The 17,854-nt window shown below is 41.9% G+C and overlaps 1 protein-coding gene across 5 annotated transcripts; it reads left to right on the top strand.

The window, feature by feature from the left end:
* On the top strand, positions 1-17,651 carry C16H7orf78 (chromosome 16 C7orf78 homolog). 5 transcript variants are annotated; one of them, XM_089315673.1, is made up of 9 exons: positions 1-135; positions 4,080-4,534; positions 6,694-6,778; positions 8,776-8,921; positions 11,567-11,646; positions 14,979-15,016; positions 15,619-15,732; positions 16,301-16,411; positions 17,237-17,651. In XM_089315673.1, exons 2-6 carry the CDS (start codon positions 4,109-4,111, stop codon positions 15,013-15,015), a joined length of 774 nt encoding a protein of 257 aa, XP_089171799.1. In that variant the 5' UTR covers positions 1-135; positions 4,080-4,108; the 3' UTR covers position 15,016; positions 15,619-15,732; positions 16,301-16,411; positions 17,237-17,651. The 5 variants fall into 5 exon arrangements, with proteins under 5 accessions (XP_089171799.1, XP_089171798.1, XP_089171797.1 ...); XM_089315672.1 differs by having other exon boundaries at positions 16,236-16,411; XM_089315671.1 differs by having other exon boundaries at positions 16,211-16,411.
* The last annotated feature ends 203 nt before the right edge of the window (positions 17,652-17,854 follow it).

Here is a 17,854-nt window from a genome sequence, read left to right as displayed (position 1 = left end):
CCAAATGAGTTAAACACCAATATATTTTGAGTTCTCTAGTGACGCAAAGGACAAATGTTTCCCTGGGTTTTGCAGAAAAGATTTGTTGAGATACACTGCCTGGAAATGTTTACGAACAGCTCTGAATACCAAATGGTAAGTGAACTTGCTGATTTTCTAATGAGTGCTCCCAAATGCTTTTATTATGAATTCTTCTACTTTGTCAATTTAACTAGCTCTTTGGAATCTATGTATTCTATCTGTTAAGATACATGAGATAGAACAAATAGTTAGCCTGATGGTTACCCCATATCAGAGTTCCTGGATTCCATGTCCAGCTACAGCTCCTAATTCCAGCTTCTTGCTAATGAGCACTCTGGTAGGTAGCGGGTGATGGCTTCAGCAATTGCCCACGTGAGAGACCTGGATTGATGCCCATCTCCCAGCTGCAGCGCTGGCCCGGATCCGTTAGGCCCAGTTGGTGAGTGAACTAGCAGATAAGAGTAGTCTCTCTCTCTCTCTCTCTCTCTCTCTCTCTCTCTCTCTCTTTCTCTCTTTGACTCTCAAATAAATAAAAAAATATGAGTTCACTCATGAGAAAAGCAAATTATTTTGTATAATGTAGTCCATTAGAAATCATGAAAAACCTATTAAGGACTAAGTCCAACTGGAAGAAAGAACTGAGTCTCCCTTTATTCAGGTTTACAAATGTGTATGAACTTGTGGTCTAAGAGTTCACTGTCAAGAGCAAACTATTTCACAATAAGCTTTTCTTGTATTGGCAATATTTACATATTGAGTACATCTATATCTATTCAGTTAACTCCAAAATATTTGTCACAAAATGAACCTCAGATATACAAAGAAAGCATGCACTTCTTTTTTAGTCTGCAGAATTTTTATGAATATATGAAGCAGATTTTTTCCCCTATATTTGAGAGACAGACTAAGAGAAGGGGAGGAGGGGAGAGCTCCCATCCACTGGTTGGAATGCTCATAATGGTGGCAGCTGGGCTGGCCTGAAGCCAGGAGCTGGGGATTCAACCCAGGTCTCTCACATGGTGGCCAGACCCAGTCACCTGTGCCATTGCTGCTGCCTTGCAGGACCTGCGTTAGCAGGAAGCTGGGGTCAGGAGACAGCCTGGTGTCAAAGCGAGGCGCTCCATCATGGGACACAGGCATCTGCACCACTGGAATAAACACCCACTCCCCATCCAGCATATTTTAAAAACAGATACCAAGAATATTTTGTGATTTTACAGCAGCAAATACTTCAGGAAGAAATTCAAATAAAAAATTTTTACAGCGGTTTGTCATTATTCAGAAAAATATGATTAGATGTTTGGGTTTTTAGATAGTTTTGTTAAAAGGAAATATCTGATTCTCAGAATTTAGCAAACATATTATTCCTATTATAGTTGAACCATATAAAATTTGGGTTTTGTGAGGTTGAAAAATGGCTGAATGACAGCAGTTTCACACAGTTCAACCTAAGACATGCAGAACTATGCATATACAGAGATTCCTGTCTCAATGATTTTATAATCTAATTTGGAGCAAACTTATAAATCATTAGCAAGGTATAAGGCAACATGCAGCTTCAAGTTCCATTCTTGTGTTCAGAAAAGATGAGTCCTGATAGGAGTATCTGAAAAGGCCTTGACGGGATGCTGCATTTAAAAATGTCCTTCAAGTATAAGTATAACTTCATAGAGAACAACTGTGCTTATTGAACAGATTCAACCATTCCATTATTTCCAATGAAACATCTTGGACAAAATAGAGCTTCTATACAATCAGTATATACCATTAAACTTTTGACTAATAACAATATCAGTATTTTTTTCTTTGATCTATCAGCCATATGATCTTGTATTCCTTTACACTTTCATTTTTTCCATACAAAGTGGAGGGTATGATGCGCTGTCTCTATCACAGGTCTCTATCATTCAGCTGGACCTCCTGGTGGTTTACTTACTTGTAGAGACTACAAAGACACATGCTAATCTGATTCATATAGTACAGAAACTGAATTTTACAAACATTTGGGGTCTTCAACAAGTTCATGAAAATGAGAATATGCCTGGACTTCAAAATTTTGGCACCAAAATAAGTTTATTTTTTAATTTCAACACCACTGGATGACTAGGTGGAGTAGGTAGGCCTTGGGTAAGTTAAAGCACCACAACACACATTATTCCTAACAATAATCAACCATTTTTCTTGAATAAGCTTTCCCCAATTGCTACAAACTTTTGGCTCGTTTTGAGTTCTAAGACAGTTGATTTGGACAGTTTTTGGCAGCTATTTTAATCACTTTATATGGAGTAGACTTTTGTAGTGACATCTCCTCTCTTCTTTAATGCTGGGTTTTTATTTTCCTTCAACTCACCTGCATTATTGCATCAAAACCTCACTGCCATTGTGATATATGTGTGACAAGGTCATCAGTGCACGCTGTGCTTACCCTGTGGCCCCTGGTATCACTACTGCTGATCATAACTCCTTCTGGAAAGATACTTCCTTGTTTATTCAGGTGCTCCTTTGATCGCTATCCATTAATAATTTCACTCACCTTTCTTTCTCCATCAATTCTCTAAAGCCTATTGTTTTTCAAAATTCCACACATTCGTTTGTGTGTCTAAACTGAAGAATTTCACCCAAGCTCATTACTTTAACTGATGTCTGAATGACTTTCAGCCTTGTAACTCTAATCCAGAATTGCTCTTTCATTCCTAGGATGGCAGATTAGAGCATTTTTTCAGCAAATAGTCACACACACACAGTCACATACACATACAAGGGGTCTTCAAAAAGTTTACAGAAAATAATTACAAAAAAAAGGTGCACAAATTTCTAAATTTTCTTGCACCAAAGTAAATTGATCTTTTAAAAATATTTATTTTTCATTTACTGGAAAGGAAGGTGAATGGGAGAGAGACAGATGAAACTTACTTTCACCTGCTTGAAGGCAGATGGAAGAGAGATGATGGACAGGGTTGGGCGGAGAGAGAGAGAAAGATTGATTTTCCATCTGCTGGTTCGCTCCCCCAAATGCCGACTCAGGCTGAAGTCAAGAGCCAGGGACTCATTCTGGCTCTCCTACGTGGTGGCAGGGGCCCAAGCTCTTGAGCTACCGCCTGCTGCCTCCAGAATGCACTAGGAGGAAAAGCAGGCAGGACTTCAGTGGAACTTTAGTGTGGGCTGCAGGTGTCCCCGAGGCAGCTCAGTCTGCTGTGCCACAATGCCTGTCCCTAAGCTAATCGTCAATGAACTTGAGAAGCATATTGACAAAAACCCCAGAATTCTGTCTACAATTCCTTTGCTGCTGAATACCTGGTCAGTAAAAGCGGATTGGAAATTCTCGTGCACAGGTTGTCATGGCAGTAACTGTTGAACCTGGGGTGGCTCACACAGCCCTGCGTGCCCGAGGAATGAATGAAGGCACGTTGCACACCCTTTCTGCGTCTCGGTGAAATGTTCTTTCCTTCACCTGGCGTGTTTCTACTCACTCTTTAACATCAATCCGAATGATGACTTTTTCTTTTTTAAATAAAGATTTATTTATTTATCTGAAAGGCAGAGAGAGAGGGAGGAGGAGAGGGGAGGGGAGGGGAGGGGGGCGGAGGGAAGGGGATGGGGAGATTGATTCTATTCACTGGTTCACTAGGCAAATACAGCAGCTAGGGCTGGCCTGGGCTGAAGCCAGATGCAGCATCTCCAGGCGGGTTTCCCATTGTAGGTGGCAGAGATTGTAATACTTGAGCCATCATCTGCTGCCTTCCAGGGTGCACATTAGCAAGAAGCTGGATCAGAAGTGGAAGTAGGACTCAATCCCAGATGTCTAATATGGGATGCAGGTGTCCCAAGTGGTGACTTAACCCTTGTGCACCACAACGGCCACCCCAAGTCAGTCACTTAGCACAGTGACAGCTGTGACAAAGGTGCTATATAAACACTCTTCTTCCTCTCCGTGCACACTCCCTGTCATTTCTGAGCTTTCTTTTGCTTCATAAATCTTTCAAAGCCCACTCTCACCTGGAGAGAAAATGTTGACGATGCCATTGCCATAGCAACAGCCTGCACAATGTCTGTTGCAGATTCCTCTATGTAACAAAGCCTCCGCATAATGAATGCTGAGTCCCCAGGAGGGGAGAGAGACAGGAACACTGCAAGGAGGCTGCAGCGTCCCCCACAACGAGACCACAACTCCAAATGGGGAAAAAACGTCCCTAAACCTCCACAGTCTGCAAAGAAAGTTGACATATGGGAAATACAGCCTCCTGATTTCAGCCACAAACTGTACACATACTCAACATTTCCAGAAATACCGTCAAGGACCATTAAGGAGGAGCGAAGGAGAAATCAAAGCACATTTCCTGAAAGCAGGCTTCAGTTGCCCAGCATAAAGACTTGTCCCAAGAAGGCCACGTCGCCCAAGTTTGTGACTACATTTCCACGTCAAGATCTACAGAAAACAAAGTTACTGTGTGTGAAGAATGGAAAATATCCCCCAGGTGTACACATCCATCCCAAACCACAGGAATTTCGACAGGTATAAAAGAGCTTTTGATTCTAAACAACATAAAACAGAAAAGGGTCAATGCACCATTTTTTATTTATTTCTTAATTGGGACAACTATTACATAAGCAAAAAAGGTATGTGTATATAAGCTGCAAAATTCTGCTTCCTTGTTTCTCGTGGAGTGTCACAATTCAAATGCGGTGATGAATGACAGAAGAGAAAGGTAAGGCCTTGGTTACTGTTTCTGATGGGATTTTATCTGCCAGGGAGAGTGGCCAACTCTGGGTGGGCTTAGGTCTGAGAAGAGCAGTTTGGATAGAGGTGTAATTGCAGAACAAACTTGGTAAGGATTTTGAAAGCGTGGCAGGAAATATGACGATGCAGATGAGACCAAAATAGAATTCCAGTAGAATATCAGTAATTTCTACACTAAGGTCTATAATTTAGTATATAAGTATTACTCTTGCAAGACAAAGAGAGAAGCAATAGGACTGGCACCACAAAAAATAATGAGAAAAAAGGAATACCTTATTGAACTGGGAAAATACAGGATGACAGTTGAGAGTATGACTTCTGTGGTCATACTATTCCTGTCCTCTTACTTTCCAATCATGCTGGACAAGTTCCCAAACCTCCTCCCTTATTGATAGCATAAAATAAAAATGCAGTGTATGTAATCTTGTTATTTTAAGTAATGCAGACAATATATTCAAAGTCCAATATACTCAATAGTCCAGACTTTAACATAGTCTGGACAACAGAGGTATTCAATGAGTGTGAACTCTTAGCATCTATTAGGATAACAGTTGGGAAATTCACAAAGCCATAGTCAGTACCTTCTGTTACTCTTTCAGGGCATCTACCACTTGTAGCAAATAAAATATTACCTTTTGGAGATGAGAAAAGTCAATTAAGTATTAAATGCTACTGGTTTATTAAAGTATTTTGCTAGTTACAGTTAGAATTAGAAGACTTGAGAAGTGTGGGGAAGGAAGGACATTTTTAGGTTAGCTAAACTAATTTGTTCTATAAATGAGTGAATGGGAAGCAATGTTATAACTTGTGCAGCCACCAGATGTCAGCATTGTTACAAACTGAGCTTCAACTGAAGGATTTTGATATTAATTTGGCCTCATAATGTGTTTAATTAAAGACTGAATAATTTTGTATTAGGAAGTCTCTTCTTTAGACCTTTTATTATTTTTCTATTTTTATTATTTTCCTGTGACCCAGAGTTTCCCATTAGGAAGACGACCTTATCAGACTTGATACCCTCAAGTTCACCGTTTTGTGTCACACTGATTCAGCTTTGGAGTAGGGACCTTTGTGATGTTTATTTGATCAGTTTCTGCAGCACACACATTCTGTTTCCCTTCAGATCGGTTCCATTCAACCAGCTATGGGTGAAGGTTTAGTCTAGATGTTCAGACAGCCGCGTCCCCATCAGTTTGATCCCTGGCTTGGGCTCTGGAACCCAGCTCCCTGCTAATGCAGAACCTGGGATGTAGTAGTGATGGGGCAAGTAATTGGATCCCTGCAACCCATAGGGGACACTTGGATTGAGTTTCCAGCTACTGGCTTCAGCCTTGCCCAACCCCTACGCCAGCTGTTGCAGGCATTTAAGGCGTGAACCAATGGATTAAAACTCTCTTTGTGTCTCTCAGCCTCTCTCTCTGTCTCTCTCTTTCTTTCTGTACCTCTCAAGTAAATTTTTAAGGTATAAAACAAAAAATAAACTCTAAAGAAAATCTATTCTGTTTTACAGCTTACTAAGAATAACCAATAGTTCTCTTCCCTAGGCATGGCAAATTATTTTTATTGAATATTTTTGCTATAATTTTATCCTTGAAATAAGTTCAGCTCCAGAAATATAATATGTAATGCTATGTACATTTAAATTTAAGCTGCTAAATTTTGAATCTATTTACTTAATTACATACTGCTTAACTACTTCTGATCAACTCATACAAAGACAATTGAGGTAATCCTGGAGCCAAAAAATGAATTATTCAAATAGTTCCAAGTTCTATATTATTCTTTCAAATTTTTATATACAATTTTCAAGTACTACAAAAAAATCCTCCAAATTGCATTTATACCAATGAAATATTAAAATTGGAAAAGATCAAATTCTAACTACAATAAGACTATTTATTATCAATAGTGCAATCTGCTCTTTACCTATCTAGCACCAACCTGAATTGCTAAACTTTGTGACAACTTATGAACGGGACCCTTTTGGATTAAAATTAAAGTCACAGCTCTTAAGTACAGGTAAGTTGTTATCATAAAGTTATAATTGTGCAAAAAATAAGCTTTCTGTATTATACATTAATAATAACACTTCAAAGACATATAATTTAAAATGTGATTTTTACACTTATTACCTCTAATAATATGATAAAATTTTAATGCATTTTAATTAATTGCAAAAACTTATTTAATTTGCTACCAACAATTTTTTTTGCTTTCAAACTTTTATTTAATGAATATAAATTTCCAAAGTACAGCTTATGGATTACAATGGCTTCCCCCCCATAATGTCCCTCCCACCCGCAACCCTCCCCTTTCCCACTCCCTCTCCCCTTCCATTCACATGAGGATTCATTTTCATTTCTCTTTATATACAGAAGATCAGTTTAGCATACATTAAGTAAAGATTTCAACAGTTGGCTCCCACACAGAAACATAAAGTGAAAAATACTGTTTGAGTACTAGTTATAGCATTAAATCTCAATGTACAGCACACTAAGGACAAAGATCCTACATGAGGAGTAAGTGCACAGTGACTCCTGTTGTTGACTTAACAAATTGACACTCTTGTTTATGGCATCAGTAATCACCCTAAGCTCTTGTCATGAGCTGCCAAGGCTATGGAAGCCCCCTGAGTTCACTGACTCTGATCATATTTATTTTAATAGATCACTGAACATTGAGTTTGTAACTCAACCTGTGATGTGAAAAGAAAAACTAGAAGGTAAAGCTTAAAGGACTAGACTCTGGAACCAAGTGGTACAACCTTGAATTCTTGGTTTTACTGACCCAAATTGCCTAAACTGCCTACCTCTTGGGTTTCTCATCTGTAAACAAAAATATTAATAGCTCACTCTACATCACAGAGTGACTGCAAGCATTAAGTCTGCTACAACCATCGGTAAAACACTTAGTTAATAATGCATTATATATATATATATATATAAAGGCCGGCGCTGTGACTCACTAGACTAATCCTCCGCCTGTGGTGCCGGCACCCTGGGTTCTAGTCCCGGTTGGGGCACCGGTTCTGTCCAGGTTGCTTCTCTCCCAGTCCAGCTCTCTGCTGTGGCACGGGAAAGCAATGGAGGATGGCCCAAGTGCTTGGGCCCTGCATCCACATGGGAGACCAGGAGGAAGCACCTGGCTCCTGGCTTCGGATCGGCACAGCGTGCCGGCTGAAGCAGCCATTTGGGGGGTGAACCAACGGAAGGAAGACCTTTCTCTCTCTCTCTCTCTCTCTCACTGACTCTGCCTGTCAAAAATAATAATAATAATGCATTATAAGCACATGACAAATACACATCACCATTATTATATTTAAGGTGCCATTTATATAGTATTTTTCCAGAATAAATTTGTACTCTCCAGAATTCCTTATTTGGATAAGCTGCATAATACACACATGCTATATTTTACATATTACATGTCAATTAAACAATAAGATAGCAATGGTTAACTGGATAGTGGGACTGAATTTTGTTTTCCAAATGAGAATCAAATAATTTTATAATTGTAAATTTAACATCTCTTATTTACAAATTGCATGCACATTTTGACATGGATTATATAATATAACTCTTGTCTAGGTATAATTAATTAAAATGGAACAATCAACTTTCCTTGTATACGCCCTGTGTAACTTATCACAGAAGATTTATAAGTCTCAGTCCCTGACCCCAAGAATCTTCTAAGTAAAACATAAGTAGAAAAATTTAATCAAAGGTAGAAAAATGTAAAAAAAAGTCATCAAAGTTACAAAATGCTGTTGCTAAGCAGACACTTTAGAATGAAGCTTCCATTGAAATAAAAGCTAGGACAGGAATCAGAAGGGCAAAATTAAATCCAGCAGAACTGACAAAGGGATAAACAAAGTCTTAATTTTTAGATTTGCATCTATAAATTTTCTAGTGATTCACCACCCTTGGATACTGATCTCCCTGGATAACATCATATCTCAGAGATCATGAAAAAAGACACATCATCACTAAACTTCTCATTTGTCTTCATTTGTCTAGCACAAGTAACAAGCCAGCGACTGAAAGATGATAAACAGAAGAACAGAAGAGAAAGATTTATCACCCACAAGTCTCCTGAGTGCACCTGGGATACAAAACTAATTTTATCAAAATCCCCGTGGCCCGTTAAAGCTGCTTCATACACAGTAGGTTTGATGCTTCCTCTATGGTTGTTGGGCAATGTCCCTGGCACTGCTGTCAATGCCTGCTCTGTTGCAGGCATCAGTGTGTGGTTGTAGTGGATGCAGTGAAAGATACTCTATCTTTAAAAGTAAAACATAGGGCCGGTGCCGCGGCTCACTAGGCTAATCCTCCGCCTTGCCGCGCCGGCACACCGGGTTCTAGTCCCGGTTGGGGCTCCGGATTCTGTCCCAGTTGCCCCTCTTCCAGGCCAGCTCTCTGCTGTGGCCAGGGAGTGCAGTGGAGGATGGCCCAAGTGCTTGGGCCCTGCACCCCATGGGAGACCAGGAGAACCACCTGGCTCCTGCCTTCGGATCAGCGCGGTGCGCTGGCCGCAGCACGCTGGCCGCGGCGGCCATTGGAGGGTGAACCAACGGCAAAGGAAGACCTTTCTCTCTGTCTCTCTCTCTCTCACTGTCCACTCTGCCTGTAAAAATAAATAAATTAAAAAAGTCAAACATATACATCCCCCACTTTTTCTTCCTTTTTTTTTTTTTTTTTAACAGGCAGAGTGGACAGTGAGAGAGAGAGAGAGAGACAGAGAGAAAGGTCTTCCTTTGCCGTTGGTTCACCCTCCAATGGCCTCTGCGGCCAGCGTGCTTCGGCCGGTGCGCTGTGCTAATCCAAAGGCAGCAGCCAGGTGCTTCTCCTGGTCTCCCGTGCAGGTGCAGGGCCCGAGCACTTGGGCCATCCTCCACTGCCCTCCCAGGCCACAGCAGAGAGCTGGACTGGAAGAGGAGAAACCGGGACAGAATCCAGTGCCCCAACCGGGACTAGAACCTGGTGTGCAGGCGCGCAGGTGGAGGATTAGCCTAGTGAGCCGCGGTGCCGGCCTTTTTTTTTTTTTTTTTTTTTTTTTGGACAGGCAGAGTGGACAGTGAGAGAGAGAGACAGAGACTTTTTCTTGAAATGCAAACAGTGGGTTATCTGGATTTTTAGATTTTCTTTTCATATTACAAAGATAGTTGGCATTGGGACCAGAGCTGTGGCGTAATGGGTTAAAGCCCTGGCCTGAAGCGCCGATATCCCATATGGGCACCGGTTCTAGTCCCGGCTGCTCCTTTTCCAATCCAGCTCTCTGCTGTGGCCTGGGAAAGCAGTAGAAGATGGCCCAAGTCCTTGGGCCCCTCTGCACCCACGTGGGAAACCTGGAAGAAGCTCCTGGCTCCTGGCTTCAGATTGACACAGCTCCAGCTGTTTTGGTCATCTGGGGAGTGAACCAGCAGATGGAAGACCTCTCTCTCTCTGTCTCTACCTCTCTCTGTAACTCTGTCTTTCAAATAAATAAAATCTTAAAAAAAAAAAGATAGTTGGCATGGCGGGTAGAGGGCTGAATATTGCAAGGAATTTTCCCCAAATTTTCTTCTAGTCTCATTGGGAACCCATAAACAGTTTAATTCACAAAAGTCTGGCAAGAAGACTCTGTCACACACACACACACACACACACACAGAATATTTGCTTATACCATGGCTCAAATTCTACCCCAGACGAACAAGACTGCTTTTAAAGCTATGTATGCCTGAACAGAACAAACTGTGAATTTGGCATTAAGATAAACTTTTAAAGCAATGATTTTTAAACAGCAATGTAAGAACTGAAATAGGGGGCCAGAGTTGGAGTAGAGCAGGTTAAGCTGTTGCCTTTGACGCTGGCATCCCATACGGGTGCTGATTGGAGTCCCAGCTGCTCCACTTCCAATCCTGCTCCCTGCTAATATGCCTGAAAAAGTAGTGGGAGATGGCACAAGTGCTTGTGTCCCTGCACCCACGTGGGAGACCCAGATGAATCTTTTGACTCAGACCACATATCATAGTTCCTGTGATAGAAATTCTCTCTATGTCTCTCTCTCTGTGTCTCTCCTTCTCTCTGTAACTCTGCCTTTCAAATAAATAAATCATTTTAAAAGAACCAAAACAGGAGCAGGTGTTGGGTCTAGCAGTTGATACCTGTGTTCCCCATCAGGGTTTCTGTGTTTGATCCCCGTGCCAACTCATGACTCAATCTTCTTACTGGTGTAGACCCTGGGAGGTACAGTGATGGTTCAAGAAGCAGGGTTCCTGCCCCCTTTGTGGGAGACCAGAATTCAGTTCCCAGCTCCCAGCTCCAGCCTGCATTGCTGTGGCCATTTGAGGAGTGAACTATTAGATGAAATTCCTGTCTCTCCCTGATAAATTTTTAAAATTTAAAGAACAAAACAGGCCAGCGCCGCGGCTCACTAGGCTAATCCTCTGCCTGTGGCGCCGGCATCCCGGGTTCTAGTCCCGGTTGGGGCGCCGGATTCTGTCCAGGTTGCTCCTCTTCCAGTCCAGCTCTCTGCTGTGGCCCAGGAGTGCAGTGGAGAATGGCCCAGGTCCCTGGGCCCTGCACCCGCATGGGAGACCAGGAAGAAGCACCTGGCTCCTGGCTTTGGATCGGCACAGTACGCTGGCCGCAGCGGCCACTTGGGGGGTGAACCAACGGCAAAGGAAGACCTTTCTGTCTCTCTGTCTCTCTCTGTCTCTCTCTCTCTCACACTAACTTTGCCTGTCAAAAAAAAAAAAAAAGAGCAAAACGATAACTAACGTTAACACACTTTTGTTTCCACTAACTGCGTACAATCTTCCTTTAGCGACACAGGAGGTGGCGTGATGCATGCAGTGCATTTATAGAGCGTGTGGAGGAAAAGTTGGCAAAGACATGCAAAAGCAGGTAGGCCAAAGTTGAGGATTCTCGAATGCTTGCATTAACTCTCTAGAATCACCTTGCTTGCTTTGTCCTATAAAATCTCTATCAGACCACATTAAGTGACGCCTCGAAGAATCCAGTCTTTCAATCAAGTCATTCTTATTTTTCCTAGGTTAGAATGAGAATCTGGGAAACTACCAGAAATGCCATCAAGTTTCTGGGGGCCCCAGGCCCTGCAGGTGCCACCCACGTCCTCTCATTCTTCATCGCTCCATGGCTCCACGGCCTTTCTGGTTTCTGCCTAGTTTCCCACAGCTGAGAGTCTGCATGTCCTTGCCTTGGGGCTTTCTTCTCCAGCAGGTGGAGTCACCACAGAAGAGCTGGGCTTTAATTCTCCCAGCAGCAGCCCTGAAGGAGTAAGCAAGGTCTTCGTCTTCCTTTGCTCCTCAGAGCTCCCCCAGGGGTGGTTCAAGGCCAGTTGTTCCTGTAGTTGCTGGCACTTCCGCTTTCTTCCCTCTCTTACCTCACTTGTGCAGTTACCTGTGCTTTGAGGATCATCTGTGTGTTTTTTTTTTTTTTGTATTTGTATGTATCTCATAAATACAATATTAGGAATATAGTAATTCTTCCCACCATACCTGCCCTCCCACCCACTCCCCCCCCCCCTTACTACTCCATCTCCTGTTTAGTCTGAGAAAGAAAAAGAAACAGAAAGAATGGAATAAAAAAACTGTTCCTCAAGTCTAGTCAAGGGCTGTTCTCTGTTATTGTTTCTTAAAGGTAATTTAGCTCCCCCCCACCTTCCTCTTTTCTTTTCCTGCCTCCCCCTTCTTTCCTTTTAGAAACTTAACTTGTCTTTAAAGAAGAACCAAAGGATGGTCTCTTGTGAGCTCTTAAACATAACTTTAACTTGTGAGACATAGTAATATCCTCCATTTAATACACTAAATGGAAGTGATTTTTTATTTATTTATTTTTTTGACAGGCAGAGTGGACAGTGAGAGAGAGACAGAGAGAAAGGTCCTCCTTTTGCCGTTGGTTCACCCTCCAGTGGCCGCCGTGGCCGGCGTGCTGCGGCCGGCACACCGTGCTGATCCGATGGCAGGAGCCAGGTGCTTATCCTGGTCTCCCTTGGGGTGCAGGGCCCAAGCACTTGGGCCATCCTCCACTGCACTCCCTGGCCACAGCAAAGAGCTGGCCTGGAAGAGGGGCAACTGGGACAGAATCTGGCGCCCCGACCGGGACTAGAACCTGGTATGCTGGTGCCGCAAAGCGGAGGATTAGCCTAGTGAGCCGTGGTGCCGGCCTGGAAGTGATTTTTGAAAACAAGTTTTACTATTAAGTCTCACAATGAAACTCTTTGTGGACAGAGATCCTGCATGAGAAATTAGTGCACAGTGACTCTTGTTGCTTATTTAACAAATAATAGTCTTATGCATGACATCAGTGATCACCCAAGGCTCTTGACATGAGCTGCCTTGGCTATGAACTTTTTGTATCCATCAGCTCAACAAAGCCATAAGCAAAGTGGAAGTTCTCTCCTCCCTTCAGAGAAAAGTACCTCCTTCTTTGGTGGCTGCTTACTTCCACTAGGGTCTCACCCACAGAGATCCTTTATGTTGGACCTTTTTTGTCCAAAGTGTCTTGGCTTTCCATTCCTGAAATGCTCCTCCTGAGTGTTCCAGCCAGACTAGAATGCCTTTATGGCTGATCCTGAGGTCAGAGTGCTACTTAATGCTATTGCCATTCTGAGTCTGCTGTATGGACTGCTTCCCTGTTGGAGCCTTCACTCCTTTTTAATTCTGTCTATTTTTGTTTCCAAACACTTAGTCCTATTTATATGATCACTTTAACACTTGATCCTACCTACATGGTCACTTTACCACTTATTTCTATACATTTGCTCTTTATAATATTTAAGCTGCTATTTTTATCAGCCAGCTTAAGGGACTTTGGGGTCCTATGGGTAGTTATTACGCTGTTCCCTTAGACATCAGTCCATAGGAATGTAAGTAGGATTAAACTGCTTTGCAGTTGCAAATGTCATACATTTCACAATTACAACTTTAGGATCTTCCCACTGTGCCCACCCTCCCACCTATATTCCAACCCCCTCTTCCTCTTCCCTTTCTTATTCTCACTCTTATTCTTTACTAAGATCTGTTTACATTTAACTTTATACATATATGATTAACTCTATGTTAAGTAGAGTGTGTTAAGGAGGTGTTTATAAAGCTGTGGTACAGAGTGGATGCGGGCAAGGGGTGGGGTGATGTGACGCAAAAGGGTTTTAGCCAATCCTATTATACCACCTCAGTGATTGTTAGGCAAAAGCGCCCTGGGGCTGGATTGTTTGCCGCCAGGGATTTGAAACTTGAAGACAGGTCTGCAAACTCAAGGCAGGCTTAGGAAGTTCCTCTAGGCCTCTCTGGATTCAGCCTCCCCCACAGTATTCCATATATTTTTGTTTATTTTTCCTTTCATTTCCTTTATAATATTTTCCTTGTCTTTTTCGCCTGTGGTTTTATCAGAATCCTCATTCAGGGTCTGCTCCTGGGGAAATCTGAATCAAGGTATCAGGAGGCAGCTGGGATGCTCTGCATGGCTGAAAGCTTAACCCCGAGTCCCAGCCTTGCCATGGGACCTCGGGCATAACACTTAACATGTGAAATGAAATGAACAGGTTCTTCCCTTGGACACAGAGGGGTCTGAGTCACTTTGTACCTTAAAACATCCACATCTCTTTCGAATCAAGTGTTTATGTCATCTCTGAAAAGGGAGTGGAATTACAAATTAATTTAGCAAATAGAGTTTGGGTTTGGGATTGGTCAAATGGTTTAAAATTCTACATAATCCAAACATTCACTATGGGTCTTGGGTGATTTGTTTACATCTTCTGGGTGTATTTTCTCAGGCTTTTGAATTATTTGGGATGATATAAGAACTACAAAATTTTGTGGAAAATGGAATTAAAGGGTAAATTTATTTTGGTACAAAAATGTTTGAAATCCATACTAGTCTCATAATACACATTTTCCATGAGCTTTTTGAAGACCCTCTTATGAACTGCTTCCATTCTTTTTCATACCACTGATTTGATCATTATGGCTTATGATTGTTGATGGCAATATAGTCACATGCCAGTTAATAATGAGGATATGTCCTGAGAAGTGGACCATTACCTGACTTCACGTTGTGTAAACATAATACAGTGTATTTATGCAAACAGATTGGATAGCAGCCTACCGCACACCTAGGCTATATAATATATAACCTAGTGCTCCCAGAGCCACAATGAGCAAAATGATATTCATTGCTTCTTGATCTGTCTTTAATTCCCATGTGTTGGTGACCAGAGGAGAACCAGGGGGATCAAGGACAAAGAAAGTCTGAGGTAAGAGAAATCGCTACAATCAACACTGACACGCACTGCTTGTGCAGGATATTTTTGTGCATTCATTTTCTGTCCTGGACAAAGAACTCATTTTGCACAGTCCTTGGCAGAGGACTAACTTCCAGTCCCTGACTGCCTCCTCACACTGCCTCTTAAAGTATGATCCAAGTCCCATGCAAAGAAGCTTCTTGGTGGGATGACACCTGAAGTGGCTAGAATCTAGCCGTCTGGGTTCACATGGCACCCATATAGCCCTCCAAATGGTGCAAGTATACATGGCCCCACAGTTCTTTATCCTTTTCCCTGACACTGTGAGCCAACTGCCTTTTAATCTCTAAGTAAGAAGTAGGCACTGCTCTCTATGATCATTCGTATTCTGAAACTTCCTGTAGAGAAATATGAAACCACTCTGCCACCAAGAACACCCACACTACCTTGTGCTGAGAGATTGATTGCCTCTGCATTTTCTACAGCTCAGTGAGCATCCATCTAGAGCACAACTGCTGGTTTCCCTCTCTTGTAGGCACCCCCAATCTATAAATGACCATTCCAAGCACCCATGAGTTGACTTTGCAGGGATCATTATTTTTCCTTCTTCACAGGAATTAGAATGAGTATTCTGCAGAGCTTGTACCCAAGGACCATGGTGCCTACTTTAAGAACAAACAAGGAAAGTCAGAGTTGCAACTGTTTACTCAACTTGGATGGAATAGAGGGTAAGAGTAGAAAGTCTCACCCATCAGGCTTTGAAAAGCCCTGTAGGAATATGTCTTCTAGCAGCTTTTCTAAGAAATACAGGAAATCTGTCCTTAGTGTGTTGTCCAATGTGAAGTAATGCTATAACTATTACTGAAACAGTACTTTGTGTTTCTGTGTGGGTGCAAACTGATGAAGTCTTTACTTAATATATACTGAATTGATCTTTGGTATATAAAGATAATTGAAAATGAATCTTGATGTGAATGGAATGGGAGAGGGAGCAGGAGATGGGAGGGGTGTGAGTGGGAAGGAAATTATGAGGGGGGGGAAGCCATGGTAATCCATTAACTGTACTTTGAAAATTTATATTTACTAAATAAAAAATTAAAAAAAATAATTATGATCCCCAGTGGGAAAAAAAAGAAATACAGGAATTCCTATCTCCTAGTGTTTGCTTTAGGGTTTTGCCTTCTTTCTTCTTTCTTTTTTTTTAAGATATGTTTATTTATTTGAAAGTCAGAGTTACAGAGAAAGGAGAGACAGAGAGACAGAGAGAGAACTTCCATTTGCTGATTCACTCTCCAGATGGCCACAATGACCTGGGCTGGGCCAGGCCAAAGCCAGGAGCCAGGAGCTTCATCTAGGTCTCCACATGGATGGCAGGAGTCCAAGCACTTGGGAGTCCAAGCACTCCAGGTAGGGAGCTGGAATGTAAGTGGAACAGCTGAGACTAACCAGTGTACAAAAGGGATGCTGGCACTGCAGGAGGCAGCTTAATCTGCTGTGCCACAGCGTAGCCCCTTGCCTTATTTCAAAACAGCAGGAAAAACTCTATTTTGAATGCTCTTAACACTTGTATTCCTGGGCCAAAGGGAGTTCCTACCTTCCCTTACCCAAGTGAGAAGCCTCATTGTAACCCTTCTCTGCACTCCTCCACTCTTCTTGTGCTCATGGAGAGCTTTTTAGTTGTTCAAGAAGGGATGCACTTAGAAGTCCTTGATTTTTGTGTCCCTTAGCACTTACATATCAACCTCAGCAATGTGCAGGCACCGTCAGAGGCATAACTTCACTCAGTTCTCTTCAGACCATGCCATGTCTAGTTAGGTATTCATCATCATCATCATCATCATCATTCTTAATTTATTAACTAGGAAACTTAAGTCCTTGGTAATGATTTAATGCTAACAGCCTTACTGAAGATGGCACCCCAAATACTTACATTGCACTATGGCACTCAGTTGTGGGTGCATTTTTTCTGCGAAGTAACCAAAAATAAAGTTGACTATTTGGCTAACACAGTGTAGTTCTCACTCCATATCCTAGTTGTCATGTTCATCTACTTGTTTTGTTACCATTTCTTTATGAACTTGGTATTAGATATTTCTATAGTGAAAGAGGATGGAGCAGATGACACCTGCAGTCAAGTTGCTGGTACCAGGAGTGACCTGTCGGGTAAGTCTCACCCTTTATGCAAGCTGACTCAGCGAACTCTGTTCTCAGGTTTCTCCTTTGTCCTTTTAGATGGCTGATGAACCAAAACAACACGAGTGTCCTGAAATTTCCCCCTGAAGGTTTCCTAATGAGAACGTTGATGAAATTGGGTGCTACCTTGGATTCCAGGGAAATCTACACTCTCCCAAAGGATAAGAGAGTTCTAAAACCACAAATGTTTTCAGACTAAAGTTGCATAATTTGAAATTCCCTTGTTAGAACATGGATGAAAACATTGTCATCAGGCTTTTGATTTAGTTTGTAAAAGTTGGATCTCACAGCTATGATTGGAAACACTGACAAAAGTTGTACTTTTTGTTTTTGCCAAAGTTAAAAAGACATTCTAGTCTCAAATTTAGCTAACAGGAGGGAGACAGATCAGAATAATGCTTATTAATTTTGACAATCACACTGTGTGTGTGTGTGTGTGTGTGAGAGAGAGAGAGAGAGGGATGAAGGGATAGAAAGAGAGAGAATAATAGTTGGTTAAAGGCCAAAAAATATTACTTAAACAACTGAAGATCAACGTAGCAACCAGAGTTGAAGTATCTCAAAAACAAATAGGGCACTTTTCAGTGAGATGTTATCTAAGACAAAAAGTAGGAAAGTCTAATTTATGGCACAGTGAAGTTGTTCCTAGAACTAGAT

Source organism: Oryctolagus cuniculus, chromosome 16 (genome assembly GCF_051225735.1).
Source record: "Oryctolagus cuniculus isolate XC-2025 breed Fujian yellow rabbit chromosome 16, ASM5122573v1, whole genome shotgun sequence".
NCBI classification, from domain to species: domain Eukaryota; kingdom Metazoa; phylum Chordata; class Mammalia; order Lagomorpha; family Leporidae; genus Oryctolagus; species Oryctolagus cuniculus.
Note: the sequence above shows the minus strand (reverse complement) of the source record. Positions and strands in the feature narration are given on the sequence as shown.

Coding starts and splice junctions, on each gene's coding strand:
- C16H7orf78 (XM_089315675.1), top strand. CDS start 4,109: ATGAATGCTGAGTCCCCAGGAGGGGAGAGAGACAGGAACACTGCAAGG. Junction 4,535..6,693: donor AACCACAGGAATTTCGACAG/GTATAAAAGAGC, acceptor TTACCTATCTAG/CACCAACCTGAATTGCTAAA. Junction 11,647..14,978: donor GCAAAGACATGCAAAAGCAG/GTAGGCCAAAGT, acceptor GTTGGTGACCAG/AGGAGAACCAGGGGGATCAA.